We start from the raw sequence: 19106 nt of genomic DNA, 5'->3' as shown, positions 1-19106 counted from the left end.
AATATACATGGGAGAGAGGAGACGGGGAGCGGGGGAGGAGGCTGGTGATATCACTGAAACACAGCAGGGGGTCAGAGACAGGGATGGGTGGCATGATATCATAAGGAAGACACGATGGGGGGTTCAGTGTGTCATGTGGGAGACTTCCAGGCTCTTCTGAAACATATTTCAAGTCTCAGGGTTTCAGTATTTGTTGGCTTTGCTGTCCTTCAATTCACTTTTTCCTCATTCTGCTATAAACATGCAGTCATTGCACCACCACTGTACAAGACTCCAGCTCCACCCACAGGAGGATGCCTGTAAAAATAAATTCAACAGCAGCATGAAGCAGTGGGGGAGGGGAGGGGGTTGACTGTGAGCCTCCAGCTCCAGTGTCTCCTTCATGTCATGCTGTGACATCTGCCACCCCGCCACACGGGTCAGAGGTCACGGACAAAACACACGAGCTGACAGCAGCCAGGGTAACGCATGCATGCTTCACACAAAGAGCACACACACACAGAAGTACGTGGCCAGAGCGAGTATGGCAGTAAATTATAATTACACAGGGATACAGATAAATACTCCAGGCATGTAAAAGGCAGCATCATCGGATACCTGATACCTCTGCCGTGAGTAAGATGTATACAGAATACTAAGCAGAAGTACACACATAAAATAAATGAAGTCAAATAATAAACTCAGCTTCATACGGGAAATTAGCGCTTTGCTTCATATTTACAACACCCTAAACGGATAGTTTACAAGACAAACAGTCATCTGACAGAGTTAGTTGATTAATATTCTGCTCACACAGAACTAAAGTGGGTAAACTGAAAACAGTAAGGCTCCGGACCACGGCAGTTTCAGAAAAATAGTCAAGGATTTCAAAAACTCGAAATGATGACAGCAAAGTATAAGCATTTGGTGGAAAATTACACCACCCGCAATGTTCAAAGGCACTTTCAGACAGCATTTTGAGCTGACATAAGACTCTTTATAAAATTCTGTCTGATTTGTGGAGTGCTTTTAGTGGCAGGAGCAGCAGTGAAAGAGAGGACACCGTCAAAAACTGAAGAATGATTAAGATGGATAGAAAAAAAAGAAATATGCTTTAAATTAAAACCACGTCCACATGCGTTTGTAATACTGGATTTGAATAATGAGAAATGTAAAAAAAAATAAATCACTTGTTTCGTCATATTTTTTTAAAGAAAAAAAAAAGAGGAGTGAAAGGGTGATATAAAAACACTGCAGGGCAAAGACAGAGTGCAGAACTGTATTTCAGCACCATGGACAGAGACTCACACACTGTTTAAGGCATTTCAACAAATATTTCACGTTTTAGACGCCATAATTGTTAAAGGACAGCATTAAAGATATTTTAATCAGTTTTGTCAAACCTCTCAGGATCATTCAATTCCACTTACTGCTAAATGGCACCGAAAACGACTCCAGAGGCTTCTAATTTAGTCACTGAATGTTATCTATCTGTGTGGCGAAGCCAGCCGTATCCATCTCTGTCTCTCCCAAGAGTCAGTCCTGTTTTGGGAACCTGCCTTCAAATGTTAATATCTGGCTTTAATGTCAAAACTTTGAAGGAATTGCCATTAATCAATTCATTAAAGGGCACAAATGAAGCTGTGATAAAGCATGAGACCGTCTCTTCCTTATAACTTCCAGTTAAGATTTCCCTGTCATCTGCAAAATAACACTTTAAATAACAATAGGGCTTTCGCACCTTTGGTGCTCGGACCCTAATAATGAGTAATAATTTGAGGTTAGTGAGGTCAACTGCATCACTGATTGACTGAACTGAAGAGTACCCAATTCAATATTGTCAGTACCTGTTTAATATGCACTGGTGGACGTGAACACAACTAGATTCATTTTAAACTGAAGAAAACTGACGATTCTCAGGCAAGTATCGTGTTGTTTTTTTAAATCCTTCTGCAGTCTGTATTCAATAAAGTAAACAGACAAACAAAACAAAAATTAAATCTTGACTACCTTTAATCTGGAAAATAAAACTCCTAATTCTTTAGTGGATATAAAGTTAATATAGTAATAGTGTGAGGAGCAAAACTTCCAATGATGCTAGAATTATCTGATACAAAACATAATTCTGACTTTTGCTTAAAGGAGACCTACGTGTATCGTGCTCATTGAAGCCTGAGCTTTTCACCCAAATGAATTACTTTTACACGCGTTTAAATTTAAAACTTTGGCGACTTTTAATATGAGTATCTGACATTGTAACATTATATACACAACAGAAAATAAACAAAACCACAATTGGTCCTTTTTGAAAATGTTGACAACATGTCAGAGCACTCCTGTATGTCTGATGCCTTAATAAAGCATAAAGGAAACAAACAACACATCATTCCTTTACTAATTTCACTGACATTTGGTGGCTTAAGTCACATGTTACACATCATGAACTCCTCTGTTCTCCTTTCTCACCCACACTGCTTTCCCCGACCCACACGGGGCATTAAGGTCACAGCGTGGCTCCCCTGCTGCTGAACTTTCATTGCACAGTTCACTGGTGCAACAGATTGGGCCAGCAGAGACTTTCTATGAGTGAAAGGGCTCACACGAAGCTGAGACATGCTGCAGTGTAAAAGCAAGCTTCCTACTGTACAATCACACCACCCGACCATGACTTCCTCATAACAAGCTGGAAAGATTCCAAGTCTTTAAAAACTGCTATTCCTTCCTCGTCTGTCTGTATCTTTAGCTAAGAAAACAGGGTGGTTCATTACTGTGGCCTTACAATGTAAAAAAAACCCCCAAAAAACAAAACAGAAAGCTTCAAAATTAATGACATGTTTTGTCACGGCACACTAAAGTGCTCTTAAAACTCTTTATTACTGTCCAAATAGTTTTCTGACTTTCCCCGTGAGGACAGAAATTAAACTCTGAGAATACGAAAACACACACAACAACACACAGCCGCACCATCAACACCACAAATACACTCACCTGTAACTATTTTTAAATTGTCCCACACTATAAACCCACATTTAGAAATATATATAAAGGAATAATGTCACACTCACCTGCTACTTTTCCGGGGCAGAGGTAGATCCTTCTGGTGATAAAGGAAGAGAGAAAAGGGAGAGGAGAGAAAGGAGAGAAAGGAGACAGATGAGACAGGTTAGATGAGTTTCACCCATCACGCAATCTGTTTCTGCAGAACTCCCTGTTTATGGGCAAAAAAAGGTGGAAAGGCTTCTAATTTACTGTAAGTGTGGTGATTACGTGTCACTTAACATAACAATAGCCTACCTGTAATGTCTCATTATGAGCACTTTAAACAGCAGCTCAAAACTGAAACAGATTGAACTCATCACTCTGATCTTATTACTTAACGAAGAGATGCAATTAGTTGTCATGTTATGGATTTCATTTAAAATCTGTTTCCTGTTTTTATAACCTCTTATATTTTACTGCTGTTGTCTTAATTCCTACCTGTGAAGCACTTTGTTGTTTCTTAGCATATAAACAGGATGTGCATGAATCAAATTCACTGAAGGTCAAACATAAGACTGAAAGATACTCAGTGTGGGCAGCGTTGATGGATTTCTTGAGTGACAGAGGGTATGGATTTTGTATAATGGTACTTCTGGTTCCTAGCCTGGTGCGAACCAGAACCCAATTTCACTCTGGATTCGTTTGCAGTTGTTCCATCCTGCTTGGTGTAGACCTCCGGATAATTTTAACCAATCAGCACGGGCCAAAACCGGCCGACAGTCTGCTACCGCTGCAACTACCTACCGCAATTGTCCACCAAAGTGTTTTTTTCCTGACTACAGCATATTTTTTTTTTTTTATCGTTTTAATAAACACCAGCAGCTTGACGAGTCTGACCGTTTATTCTGCGCTGAACGCTCAACGTGCTGCGATTTTTTTTTTTCCGGTCAATGACAGTTGGAAAATATTAGCACTGAGCTCGTCACTGTCACCAGCCATCCAATTCCAGTGAAGGAGGCGCGGGACAAACGCAGCTAACCACCGACACTGCTCTCTGATTGGTCCGCTGAACAAACGCTAATACGTGCAGTTACCAGACGGTAACAGCGAAGAAAACTGAAGCTGTGAGCCACAGTCCGCGCAGCTAGGCTAACTTGTTCCCCACTTTTTTCTACAGATGGTCATTATAGTTTGAAAGTAAATTTTCTATAAAATGCGGTTTGTTGAACAATATTCATAGCACTGAAGAAGTCATTTGTACAGTGTGCCACAAAGTAACATGTAAAAATGTAAGTCAGAAAAAAAAAATCTTTTGTGAATTTTTCCTTTTTAAGGTTACTACTCTAAGTCAAATGTCAAATTCCCTCAGTTTCACTAACTAAAAAAGAAGAATTTCCATGAACTAAAATTAACTAAAAAACAAACCACCTTTGTACTGATCAGCAAAACCAGGCACATTATTTTATTCCCATCCATTTGCGAGATTTATTGACATTTTCACTGGCATTTTCAGTATAACACCACTGCTTTTTACCTGCCTAAGCAACAAACTCACTGTTGGTGTGGCTGTGAAGGGATCCCTCTCCTGATAGATCAATAGTAGTTATACAAACTTTACTTTTTGCTTTTCCGTCATCTGTCATCATCTCTAAAGTCATCGTTTTGTAGCCAAAGCTCTTAAAATTTTAATTTTGCTGGCATTAGACTGGCGATCGGAAAAGGATAAACGCACTCAGAAAACATTAAATAACACGATATAGAGAAATGCTTAGTGAAAATATTACATTTTGATAAATGGCAACTAAAATTTAAATATGCAACAAACAAAACTCTGTGATATTCTATGACATGGCCCCCATAACATTATCAACTCTCCTGACTTTCTATGTCTAGGAAAGATGTTTTATAATTCTGTGATATTCCAGTGGGAACCCTGCCCTTTGATGGTCTTGTGTTGTGACCCCTCTGGTTCTTCTTGAGTCCCATTGAGGGGTCTACCTGCCCTGCTGCTTTAACCTTCAAATGCATTCCATGGGTTGGGACACTGAACAAGATATCCCACCCTCAAGCCCCCACTATTCTTCAAACGATCTGTCTTTAACAAAACCGTTTTGACAAACACTGGTCTTTTTCCAATATTTTTATCTAATAAGTGCACACGGCAGGGATGTGAGGTATGTATATTTTATTTAATAGCAGTATGTTGGTAAAAATCTAAAAGGGCAATGTTGTATTTTCCATTTTTACTTGATGGTGATGTTGTTGTCTTTGTAGTTCTCTGTTCGTGTGGAGTTTAAGTGAAAAGCAGCTTGTAAAATGATCCCTCCTAAGTGCTCAGAGACTTCAGAGCTTCAGGAACCGCCAGGTTAAGTGGAGCCAAAGTGAATTGTTGCTGCTATATTTATGACACTGGGACACAGCAACAAGGACTCTGATGTGATTAGGATCTACTGGGATGAATCTGAATGTTGCTTGTTGCCCATCTATTCCCAATTTAAAACCATTTAAGATTTAGTTTAGGTTAGATCAGGTTACCTGTCAATTCCTACTGTCAGCCTGTGCTGCGCTGCTTATCGTGCTATTTTCCACCACTCAATGGCCTGGCTCAAAAGATATTATCATCTGGATTTTTTTTTTTTTTCCCTCAGGGAAGGCTTAATGACACTGAGCCATGTCTGTGAATAGGAATGAATCCAAGTGACCAACGACAACCACGGTCACAAGACATGAGAGGAAAATAAGGCAAGAAGAAGGGACTGCAACTGGCTTTCAAAAAAAAAAAGATTCACATCCTGAAATGTCTCTCCCTCTTGCTCTCAGTCAATCTCATTCTTTGTATAAGTAAACAGGCATTACGAAATCCAAACAAAGCCAAGCTGATGAAACATGACTTGACAGCTGCAGCTTTCGTCTCCAAACAGTCTCAAAACAAGCATGCAACCCAAACTAACCCGATTCCAACACTGTGAGGTATTAATGCTTCCCCTCGTTATAAAACTACAACACGATACAATACTCATTTTTCAATTCAATACTCAGATCAGTTCCGTATGTTGTGAGGTAGGAAATTTTGTGTTTGTAGTACAAAGAATCAGAAACTGACAAAAATAAAAGCCATCCAGTCAATAAGTATCCAATATAAAGAGCGGGTGGTAAAGCTCTTTAAACACATACTGATTAAAAGTCAAAAGCAATTGGACAGATTTTCTATTCGTATAAGCCTTGTTATTGTAGTCGTTCCTTGCATGGTCACCTCTTCTCTCCTTATATTAACAGGCAACTCCACCTTAATAAAAATAGCAATACTGAACTTTGTCAACTGTGTGCCACATCTGAGCTCTTCTGTTCATGAACTAACTAGTAACATTGTGTAGCCAAGTGTCCAATTAACTCAAGATGGCTTTATCCTTCAAAAGGTTCAGGCTGAGACCTTAAAGGAGTGTCCATTATTGTATATCAAATTAAATGTGATCAAGCAAATATTGTTAAGAAAATAAATGTGTGACGGTTTGCTCAAAGTGTGGATTAGTGCTCAGTTGATATTCACGTATCACAAACATGCTGGTGTTTAATAGACACATTGTAATAAGTCAGTATGGTTTCAGCTGGCTGGTTGAAAAACGAATCATTTTAATTATCTGTCTTGGGAAACTTGATGAGAGTTGTACAAATAAGTGTAGCAGCTTGGCACATGGCCCTGTTTTCAGTATTTATGATACACTACGTCGATTATCTGTGGCTGTAGCTTCATATTTCCAATCAAAACATGAGAAATCAATTTTAGTTATCCAACTCTGGTCAAGACAGTGAATGAACCATCTGACAAAATGTCAAATGAACACTTACAACTGATGTGGAAAAATGTAATTACACCTATGATGGCAGTGTGGTATTTTTAGTGAAGCAGGAGGCAGTAACTTTTTTTTTCAATGGAAGTGACATCATCTATCACAGTGAGCTAGGAGTCTAATACACTACATCATCAAGAGGAAGTGAGCTCAGCCAGGGTGACTCAGAGGAGCTCCACACGAGTCTTATATACGTGTGTGTGTGTGTGTGTGTGTGTGCGTGCGTGCGTGCGTGCGTGCGTGCGTGCGTGCGTGTGTGAGTGTGTGTGAGTGTGTGTATGGTTATGGGGGATAAGGGTGGCTAATGGATAAAACCCCAACACCTGCTCCCTCTCACTGTCTGTCCAATAGACAGCTACTGTACGTACTGTTGCTGTGTTACTGGTCATTCCTGTATTTCTCAGAACTATATTATCCTCAATTGACTTAACTATGACAACCTGAGCAGTAGTATCCTGTTGCGTGTAACAGAAACCCTGATGTTCATAAGAAATATGTAAATATAAACATTTAGGTACAAAAAAGGAATATTAAAATAACAGTAGGGGTACTTTCAGATGGTATGAAGACACTCAGTAAAAACTGTTATTTGTATCATCTGTTATTTGTATATCTGGGTCCAATCAGGGGTAAATGTCTGTATTATTTGTCAGCATGTGATAGATTTATTACAATAAAGAAAGGATTGTAAAGCACAACTAGCTAAGGGGTCAAAACTGAGATGGCCTGAATTCAAAATCTGACAGATATCTGCTGCACTGATTATGCACCGCGTGATTAGTTGAGTCAATAAACCAAATTAATCAGCAGCTATTTTGCCTGTCCAGGGTTTACCCCACCTCTCCCACCTCTCGCCCTGTTAGCTGGGATAAGCTCCAGCAAAATGTGCTCCTTTTTGCACTGGTGGCCAATATATGTTTCTTCCAACTTCTCAAATGTGAAAATTTGTTTGATGTGATTTATAAGTGACTTTGAACAATTTTAAGATGACCTCTTTGAGTCTAAGAAACTCACAATGGGCAATTTTCAAAACATTATGACATTTTACAGAGTGAACAATTTTGGATTAATAAAACATATCTAATAGATAAATCAATAATGAAAAAAGTTAGTAGCTTGCTGCATTTATTTCATTTTCAATTCCTTTATTGTTTTGTCTTCAGTCACTTAAATTGATCATCCTCCTGTCTGGTTGACTTTTATAATATAAGAATGCAGCTAAAATCCTGAAATAAACTATTTAATCACATTTACATTTGATCAAATAATGTATATTTATAAATGTATTATTATCTAAAGAAGCAGGGATAAGTTTTGCCCACACCAGAAATCATCAAAGTTGATCCTGACACATAGAAGACGCATAGCTGAAGTATTGATGGTGTTGGTAAAACATGTGTTGTGACATGAAAGAATTATACGAGTAATCACAGGCCTGGATGATGATGGATGTGATTGTTGATTAAAAATCATTCTGTGTCTTCATGATTACACATACTAATGCCATGACGTGTCCTGCTGTGTCCTCTCACTTCAACCACACTGTGATAACAGCCCGCTGCATCCATAGATGGTGTAATCATACTGCTGTCATGTCACAGTTAGTGATAAGTCCATACAAACAGTTTAACAAAAAAAACAACCCAGAAACTCTTCTGATATAACGTGATGTAACCATAGATGGAAAACAGCTTTAATTAAGCCATTCTTGCAGATATGATGGAGTGTAGCCAGACGCACAGATGTCTGCACATACAAACAAACACCTCCTTCGCACATTTAATCCATTGTGCACAACCTCCGGGCTCCAAGTTACAAGTACAAGCACATTATTCACATTCTCATCTGATGCTATGCTTTGATGCAACAGGACAGTTTAAAACAGATTAAAATTTGAGACAACTTTGCATGAGCAGTGTCACGTGTTTTTTTTTATTTTCAGTGTATATTTACTCCACGACAAAGTCAAGGCCTACTGGAAACTAAAGAAAATAAAAATGTTAATATGCTGCTGCCCTGGGCAGATAAATGAGGCTTCTGTCCTCCTCCTGCTGCCAAAACTGACAGCAGATTGCGAGGCAAATGTCAAACAGTGTACGCTTCAGTATACCAGCATTCAAGTTTCCTTTAAAAGCTTTGAATTCACAGGTCTCCACACAGAGGTCTAAAATAATGTAACATCTTACACTAACCTTTATTGCTTTCTTGTGACATGAATGAAACGCAATTTTTTTTCATATTATACCTGTTTTGGGGAGGAAGACGGACACAAGCGTTGTGCTTTATAGGTGTCTGGCATTATAATTCAAGCCCTGCTAAAGTAGTTCAAATATTTGAAGCAATTCCCAAATATATTCTGGCCCAGATCTGTTGCTTTGATGTACATTTTGCTCTCTCAGTACAAAACCTAGCCTCTCTGAATAATACTGACATCAGAAGGACATGGTGATGCAGAACAAAGCAGTGGGCACGGCAGTGAGTGACAGGACTTGGCAAAGAGAGCTGGATCTTCTGCAGTGATCACACTCTTATCCCTTGTGCTTAGCATATTGGAAATGGGCACACTGCCCAGAACAAAATATTGGACAAATTATGCGTGTGTGTGTGTGTGTGTGTGTGTGTGTGTGTGTGTGTGTGTGTGTGTGTGTGTGTGTGTGTGTGTGTGTGTGTGTGTGTGTGTTTAGTGCAGCCCATACTCCTACATCAGAGAGGGATGAGACACACAGCACGACTTGTGTTCGTTTGTGTGAGCGTACGAGCACGTGGGTTAAGTGTAACACACAACCTAAAACTGCTCGGGACAGCATGGTAACCTTCACCCCAGATGAAAACAGCTCATCAGTGACCCATTCTCTCCCACAGCAGAAAATACGGCTCCAGACAAATAAAGTGGAATGGGCGGAGATCATGATGTTAATCATCACTGCAACTGATCGAGTTTCTATTTTTAAATGTGTCTCACCGAAAAGAAATTGGGCCTGTTGCAGCAAAGTCTGATTCTGTGATTGATTTAAATGTTTTGAATGTATATAGTTAATCAGGAAGAATCACTAAAGGACATTTGGGATGTCAAAGGACATATTGTTGCATGTCATGACCCTCTTTCACAGATGAAAAGTTTTAAAACTAGCTAATTCTCTAGGATTATCTGATTTTTTTTTTTTAATTTTCTTGAGCATCAATTTTGGTATCTGCCTCAGCAATCCAGCATCAGCCAAGTTAGACTGTCAAGTACTGAGAAGTTGACTTCGGACACTCAAGATGACTCATTTACTTTGATATAGCTTCGTTTACAGCTGTAATACATTTTTCTTTTAAATCAAGTACTGACTGATTTAAAATCATAACTTTGTTAATTTTACACCCAATGTCAAATAGTTTCTGAACAGCTGTTCGAACCAAAACTTCACTTCATGCACTTAAAAATTGTGTCAAATTAATGACTTGAAAAGGAGCCATTAATAGAAAACGGGATTATTCTCATTTACATGTTCAGTCACTATATCGGTATCAACGTTGATCAAGTTGAAAGGGACTCAGCTCTGCCTCAGTTTTAGCCCTAGTTAGTTTGGTGTCCACACTCGTAGATTATCATTGCGTTAATCATCTGTGTGAACCACAAACATGCATGTACAGACTCAAAGTCCTTTTCTTCCCTTCTCTCTCTGTCTCTCTGGTGTGAAAGTGGATCCAGGCAGTAAGGGGATCCACATATTGTAATGGCCTCTTAAATGGGTTCGACTGTAGCCCACAGCTGCTGCCTAATCTATGTAAACCCCTCCACCCCTCCTCCTGGCCTTGGGCCCTTTCAGCCCGTCCTGCTGCTGGTAGTTGGTCTTCCTCCCTGAGGGCACACAGGGCTGTTAGGCCACCATTAGTCCTGCTAATGGGCCCAACAACTGTACCACATCCTCAGCATTTAGACCTCCTTTGTCTGAGATATGGATATCGACCAAGGGTAGGGGCGGGGGGTTGGGAGTCAATTTGATATGTACATATAAGCATGAATTCTATGCACGCACACACAGAAACAAACTAACACAAGATGCTTGGTGTAGCCACAGTATGAATGTACATACAGACACACATTAAAATGCACTCAGCGTCTGACTAAAATCAAAAGTGCAGTTTGACTCACCAGTAGTCTTCCTGTAAGTGCACAAGTCTTTTTATGTGTGTCTATGTCTTCTTGGTTATAGTTCGATATAAAGTCTGTCGTGCAGAAATGTCTGTGTGTGTCTCTGTCCCGCTGTGTCTCTGCATGTACATTACATTTAAAGCTTCATGATCACGTCAGACTGCCTACTGCCGCCCCGCCAGACTGCCTACTCCATTTCCACGGAGGGTGTCGATATCCATATGTGAGATTCAGATACAATTAACTTCCGAAGAAATATTTCAATCACGAGGAACACTGAGCTCAGCAAAGTCTCAAAGAACTCTGCCAAACCGTCACTCGAGCATAAAACAGTCAATGAGCGGAACCTAATTATATTTTAACAAGTTCTGGCAGCCAGAGCTACATTACAAATTTGATCTGAAAGTCGTAACGTCAGTGATGTACAGGATCTATCTCCTGGTGTGAGGAGTTAAGCAAGTGTAAGAACACAACTCAAGTACATCAAAGAAGATAATTTAGAGTGGAGCTTAGAGTATATTAAAAAATTAAAATGTCAAATATTCACCGTTTCCATCTCCTTCAATATGCTGATTTGGTGCCTTTTTTTAAAAAAAAATTATCTTGTATATGTTTAAATTTTTAACTTTCTCTAATTTTTGGAGGGACAAAATAAGACAACTGAGGTTGTAACTTCAGACGGTTAGAACTTGGGATCGGCATATTGACATATTATTTGACATTTCATAGAATAGCCGCCAATTGTTTAACACAAAAACATAACTGACAGGTTAATTGGTAGTGAAAGTAATTAATTGGAGCTAGAGCCAAATCTTATTGTATATTAATCAATTTACAGCATTTATGCAACAATCTATCTGGATCTAATTATTGTTAAGGTCACATTTTAACGTGAAAAATGCTCAAAATTGGTTGGTTTCGGTTTCTCAAATGTGTAAGGCAACTTTGGCTTTGGGGAATCTTGATAAGACATATTTCTACAATTTTATTTGATTTGATTTCACTTGATTAGTTTCACACATCCACACAGAGGAACACCTCGCAGGAAGCCTTCAGTAACTTGACATGTCTGTCTAATGTACAACACGGGCGAAGTGACGAGCCAACATCATGCAAATGTAACAGAGTAATCTTTTCCACCTCTCCTTTAAGTAGACCAATACTCAACATATGACTGACTACTACAGAATTGGGCCGTGTTTGAAGTGACGTACCTCTCCTAGTACACTAAGATATCGTACTCTTACTTGCTATTACACTGCCTTGTGTAGTACATGAATTTTGAACAAGGTAGTGTTGTTTCAAATTGTACACTGCCATTCTGCACCTACCGGAAATACCAATTACATTTTAATGGAACACCTGCCAACAAATCGACCAACTTTGATTATTTTGACTAGAAATCAAGCTGTTTTGCGCCCTCTGTTTAAACAAATAACAAATAAACAAACTGATGGCTTACTAATGACCTAAAACACTTAATGTCGATGGTCCCTCCCTTTCCGCTACGTAGCCAAGATGGCGAGTGAGGAAGTGTGCAGAAAGTGTCCAGCTTTTCACACTCCATTTTTGGACCATTTTGAGTGCACCATCCAGGTTCTCATAGTGCACTGCATGTTTCCATACTTTACAGTGTGAATGCACCTATGCACTCAAAATAGAGTATTTTCTACATAAGAATATCATTTGGGATAACATTAGTCAGATTATTAAGAATTTCAAAGATGCAACGGGTCTGAACCTACTGATGCGGCATTTCATTAAAGTAAATGTTCCAAAAACGACACATTAAGGAAAGTTTGTCAACATTTTACCATTCTTAATACATTCCACGGCCTACATAGTTATAATTGTATTACCTCTAGGTGTTTGCTGTAAATGGAAGATGGATTGTTCATTTCACTGTTACAAACTAGCATGATCTGTCAGGTGTTAGTTTCCCAAATATTGTGTCCTGTACTCAGTTTTTCAGTCAATGTATTAATAAATATTTAGATATGAACAAAGTACATTTGAAGTCTAAGAATTGTATTATATTGGCTATTCCTAGTTGAAATGAAGCTTATTTATGCAGTCTAAAACATGTTGTTTATGGTCTTGTGCCTTCACATCCTACTCTCTATGAACCCATATGGGCCTGTATCTTTGTAAGATTTGTATAAAATGCTATTTAGACTAAAGCATATTCAAGGGAATTATAAATTATTTTAAAAGGCTGTCAAGGGTTGTCTGTATTGCTTTAGATTCTACATGTGTGTGGGCAAGGAACCACCAAACACAGTAGCGAAAACTCTAATTTGTATTTGTAAAACTCTTGCTGTTATTGTGAATCGTAAATGTGCCCTCTGTTAGGATAGAAGACAAATTAACGGATCAGCTCCAAGTTTGTGATGAATGGTTACGTTTAGGAAACACGGGGGTTGAAAAAAAGTTCTTACCTGCAGCCTCCGTCTTCGGATGATCCCAGAATCATCCATGGCGCGTGTCCAGGTTTTACACACCTGTCGGCAGGTCTCGTGGCTCCCGTGGTTTTCTAGGTGACCAGGCGAGAAGAAGGCCCAGTCTCGCGTGGTTTTCAGCGAGCCAGCACGGTTTGACAATTCACTACTGTACCCAAATTCCTGTCAGAGTGACGCACGCTTTTAACATCGTTTGCCAGCCAGAAGCAGATGATATCCGGTGATTTTTTTTTTATTTTTTTTTTTTTTTTTTTTTTGCAGTCTAAGTGGTGCTAATGTGGTCAATATGATAAATAACAATGCTGCTCCTTTATCTTATCTCGCGCTACAACCAACAAACTGCACTCAGGTTTGACCAAAGTGTAAAAGGTGGCGCTCCTGTGCTCGACCCCAGCCAACATCCCATGCTGGCAGACACCGACAGACACTCCTGACTGGGCTGCTCTGTGGTGAGAAGTGCTGAATAAGCGACAGGCTCTCAGCGTGCTCTGCATGAGCTGAAGTCCAGCTGGGAGACAGAGAAGCCCGCACCGCCAGACCGAACGTTATCACACCACAGATTAGATAAAGCCAACAAGTTTGCAGACATCTTCATCCCCGGACACCCAAGCGAATCACAGCCCAAGACAGAAAGCATCCCCTAAAACTCTTCAATGCACCAATAACAGCCGAAATAAATTAACTCAACCACTGTCATCATTTGAAATGCCTCTATCACAACGATCCTGTGTTGGTCGGAATCCTCTACATGATCCAGGAGTCCATGAGCAGCCAGATCTCATAAAGACAAGTCTAGGAGCTGACAGGCACCAGCGCATGCCTGTAAACAGAGTTCAATACGTGCATACTGGATATTTAACGACAGATCTCCCATTACATGACACGTTCAAACGCTGTCTGAACATATGTGCATTGAAAAACAGGCAGGATCAGTGAGAACCTGCAGTGACTCTAGACGTCCATCTGGAGACAGAAACAAACACATCGGCAGTGACAGCAGGTGGATCTCTCCTCGTTTTCGTCCTCTCGAGACGCGGGTTTGTCCGTTTTATCTTGATGAGGTGTGTTTACTTTGTTCTTCTCGGGTGTAACGCCGCTTTTTTTCGTGGAAAAAAAAAAAAAGATCAGTGGTTGTCTCACAGGCTTCGCTCCATCCTCGGCTCCTACCACCCACTTCCTACAACCAAACCACGTTTAACCCCTCAACGACCGGAGGCTCCGAGCAACACCGAGACCACTTGAGACGTGGGAGTTATATTCATCCTGTATTTCTGTATGAGGAGTTTTAGGTGGGAAGTGTAAAGGAATAAAGTGTAACATGCTCCAAAAGATTTTAAGAACTGTGAGATTGTAAATAGTGACGCATTATTGATGAGAAAGGGGCATATTATCTGTGCCTCATTTATTGGCCCTTGCATTGCAAAATGATTTTGCCACCATTACTTGCTCTCATTGGAGTAAATGGTCATTAACACAGAGGAACAACAATTTAGAGATGTAAGGATTAGTTGATTAATTAGTTAATGACAGAAAATGAATAGCCAACTCTTTTTATAGTCGATTAATCGTTCTGAGTAATTTTTTTGTGCTGAAAAATGATGCAATTGTCTGATTCCAACTTGTAAAATGTGAACATTTTAGTCCTCCAGGATAATAAACTGAACATTTCAAAGACCAAACAGCAGATTGGATTAATCAAGAACATAATCAACAGATTCATCTATAATGAAAATAATTATTATTTACAGTTTGTTTACATGCATGAATGTATCTTTGGTTAATTTGACATCTCACCTAAAAATCCCCTCCGCTGCAGGGTGTTTGGGTTATTGAGTTACTTCTAAGTTTAAGAGTTTACACAGTCATGTCTGTTCAGTGTGACTGACGTCATCTCACTGAATCAATAGTCAGCAAAGCCTGCCTTCATGCTTCCACTGCTATTTCAATGAAAAATGGCATCAAGCGTTATGCATTATTCAACATTCCCACTTGTCACACACAGGATTCATTGCCATACAACAGTTACTGGTATGCATGATCCACATGCTAATGACTGAACACTGGTTTAGAGATTCCCACTGTGGTGATTTCAGAAACTGAGACCTTTTGGGCTGTTTACAGATGAACTGTTTTCTGTTGGTCTAATTTTAAGATCTCCTGCCCCTGCTGAGTCAGCAAACAGATGACAATGTATCATCAATATAGGGAATCCACACTCATCAACACCAAAGGAGAATGAGCACCACACCGTAGTAATGACTGACTACACTGAAACATTAAACACTGTTAAAAATTCGCGCAGGAAAGAAACAGAAAAGAAAAAAGAAAAAATGTTGGTCAAAGGTGGTTTGTGAGAGGGATTGATGTGAAGAGATAGAAAAACACACAGGAGGGCAGGCAGCTGGTCCGACTCCAGAACCGAGGAAGACAAGAGGTAGACAAAGTGGCTTTTGGCATCGTGGACTTCATGATCCTTGCATGTCTCTCGGAGCAGACGGAGCTGCTGGTCTTTAGTCCATCCCAACATGAGATTTACTGCTGACCAGAGACGGAATAAGTATTAACTCAAGTAAAAGTAACAATAGAGCAAAGTAAAAAAAATACTCCATTACAAGTAAAAGTGCATGAACAATCCTACCTAAGTAAAAGTACATAAGTGTTAGCAGCAAAATGTAATTACAGTATCAAAGTAAAAGTACTGGTTTGGTCCCACTGACTGATATATTATCATATATGACATTATTAGATCATTAATAGTGATGATTTAGTGTACAAGCAGCATGTTACTGGTGTGGCTGCTGCAGGTTTGAACTTTACATCCAGCTTTATATCCAGGGATGGCAGATAAATCTGAAGGGTCGTCAGGTAATTACTGAGATAGGAAAGAAGAACAAACAAAGTTCTAATCGAGAAATTAGTTTTCTGTTTTTGGACTTTGACCAGTGAGAAGTTGGTCCATCTGGTATCTGTACTTTAAGTACTTTAAGGACTGGGTGGTTTTAACTCTTCTGCCATAAATCACTGTTGGAAGATGGTTCATCTTTTCCAAGTCCAATGCACATAACACGTATGTTGAACTACTAGAATGAGCTACAACACAGCTCGAACTAATAGTCCACAAAGACATAAAAGCTTGTATTTCTAATAATATTTGTGACTGTTTGAATAGTGTAGTGATTGTGCGTATGTGTGTGACGGATTTCAGAGGATAATTTTCTGTGTTGTGATTCTGTGAATATGTAATTTCCTCTCTCCAGATCTTGATCTAAATGAGAATTTCTGAATTAAAAAAGTTGAACTAACTAAACTTACATCAAGTCAACTCTCAGTCTCAAGTTTTACACCAACGAGCCTGAGAAGGCCATAAAGCCTAAAAAAAAAAATACATTTGATTTCTAAAGGAAGCTTGCCGTTTTGTATTTCTTTAATCACAGACACATTTAAATCTAAACATTATCAATTACGTCCTTCCACAAATTTATCCACTAGTTAGATGTGGTAATCTGGATGATCTAAACTGACCTGAAAGAGGCTCGAACCCTTTAAAAAAAAAAAAAATCAAACTACTTCTAAATTGACCTTTATCATAACTGCAGTATTTTAAATGTTGAATTGTCTAGTTAACTGTTTATAAAATCATGCAATTGTTTACGCTGCATAATATTATGTTGGGGAACCTGTCAGCAGGAACATATTACAATTTCTACATATTAAACATGGATCTAAGTACGTTGCCATGGTGCTTTAATTGCCCTACTCTGATCTTACACAAGGCATTAAAAAAAAGAAACGGCAGGATATTATCCAGGACCATAAAGACTAAAACGGTCATGAGCGTGTCAGCAGGTGAGAAATTATGTTTGGTGATTGACCCAGTTACCAGCCAGTCTGACTTCTCCACCACATTTAGCTTATGCTGCTTTTTCTTATTAATATTAAATAATGAATGAAGGCGCATGAATTTTACATCTTTTTGTTCATTAGGTGCTGTGAGATTTGGGGAGGGGAGGAGTTGGCAGAGTGGAGCTCGAACAAGGCACAAGAGCTTTTCCTAGTGCTCTGCAAAGGCTCTCAAAAAAAAATGATGTCACCCTTTTCTAAAGGATGCCCCGAGGGAGGTCACACCGGGTCAGCTCTCTGCAGCCAAAAGCTCGGCAGGGCTGTGTTGTTGGAATATGCCTGCCGCTTGCGCGATCCCATTTCCCGTCCTGGTAAGCCTGTCTCACAAGAGCCACGTCAGCTCATATCTCTTCATAGACTGCAAGCCCCTCCCCCTGCATCCTAATCTGCTCAGGGTGTGCAAATACAAACGGTAACATACAGGCATCAGAAGGGGGGAGAGTCATGCAACACATTAACCACTTTACAAGATGACATAACATTAAACATCTGTTAAATTCAATTCACCCAGGTGAAACCAAAATTGGAGAATTTGGTAGATTTACAGTATTTCTGCTGTACAATTCACCCTTAATCTGGCTAAATTTAAATTTCTAATATTTCAAAAGGAGTCTGGCAAACATTCCTGATTTATCCATTAAAGGTAGACAAGGGTTTAACAAAAGCTCAACAACATTTTTAACTAAAATGATACCAAGTTGCTTTTAACATAAATCACTCCAATTAAAAAATACAATTCTTAATTTTTTTACCATAGTTGTGTGACAAATGTTTCTCTAACGCCAAGATCTGCATGAAACTTTGACTGAGGGACTGTCGTGTGTGATGGCTGATCTGCTTCTCACACTTTTCACGTTTGACAGGAGTTCTTGCTCCCACAATGCAATGCGCATTTATAAAATATTGGTAAAAATCCATGCAGAAAGTTCCTTCGTATTAACACGGTACATTGAGCTGTATTTTTTTTTTTTTTTACAGTGTATGACTTTATATACATGCACCAAGACCAAGGAACTGGTCAAATTAAATGCAATGCAGTCGTTATTAACGTTACTAATCACATCTGTGGTTTTCTTTCAACATGTCAAAATGCCCATTAAAAGGTCTATATCATAACAAAACTATCGGTGTGATTTTACAGCACTGTATTTACTGACGCATAAATGAGGCAACAAGGCTCAACAACATGCCTACATCTGCACATCTTTTAGCACCAAACCCTCCTCTTGTATCCGTTTTATCCTCTTCATCTCCTCCCATTGTCTTCCTCATTTATACATTCACTCTCTTTCAATAACTCTCCCTGTTCCGCACATCTACTTCTTTGGCACAATGTTTCCTTAAAACACCGTACAGCTCCTGCCCTCAGCTCTTTTCTAGCCCTGTCTGTGAAGAAGTGGGTCACAGACTACAGCTATGCTAAAAGCCGAGTCTAGAAAGAGGAGCTTCTCTAAATAAAACACCATACAATCAGCAGTCTCTGGGGTGCCTCGTCAAACATACATAAAGCTACAAAGATGAAGAGAAGAGGGGAAGGAGTTCAAGAGGGAGAAATATGTATATGCAACTTGATTAATTGATGGGTAAAGTGGGTTTCTGGCCTCGTTTCTAAAGACAGAACTATTTCTACTATATACAAAGCGCTACTGCACTGACGTTACATCCACCATTTTGACCAAGCAAATATAAACAGGCATCTCTTATCGACTCCACAAATGTGTTTGTTGGACGGTTTCCTGGTTGTTGTCTTTTTAAATTATTGGGTGATTGTTGATTGGTTATCAGTTGTCTAGTGGTTTAGTG

The 19106-nt window shown here is 39.3% G+C and overlaps 1 protein-coding gene across 2 annotated transcripts in view; it reads right to left on the bottom strand.

Moving 5' to 3' along the window:
- Positions 1–14560, bottom strand: part of LOC138209597 (microtubule-associated serine/threonine-protein kinase 1-like) — a 77207-nt gene extending 62647 nt beyond the window's left edge. Inside the window, exons 1-2 of one of the 2 annotated variants that reach the window (XM_069168284.1) lie at positions 13383–14560; positions 3045–3076 (exon numbers count right to left, since the gene is read on the bottom strand). In XM_069168284.1, coding sequence (XP_069024385.1) covers positions 3045–3076; positions 13383–13421 — 71 coding nt within the window. In that variant the 5' untranslated portion in view covers positions 13422–14560. The remainder of the gene's footprint in view (positions 1–3044; positions 3077–13382) is intronic. The other variant, XM_069168285.1, reaches the window with a different exon arrangement.
- Positions 14561–19106: the final 4546 nt, after the last annotated feature.

This window comes from Embiotoca jacksoni, unplaced genomic scaffold, assembly GCF_022577435.1.
Source record: "Embiotoca jacksoni isolate LCO1_2020_lvr unplaced genomic scaffold, fEmbJac1.0.p SCAF_4, whole genome shotgun sequence".
Taxonomy (NCBI): domain Eukaryota; kingdom Metazoa; phylum Chordata; class Actinopteri; family Embiotocidae; genus Embiotoca; species Embiotoca jacksoni.
Note: the sequence above shows the minus strand (reverse complement) of the source record. Positions and strands in the feature narration are given on the sequence as shown.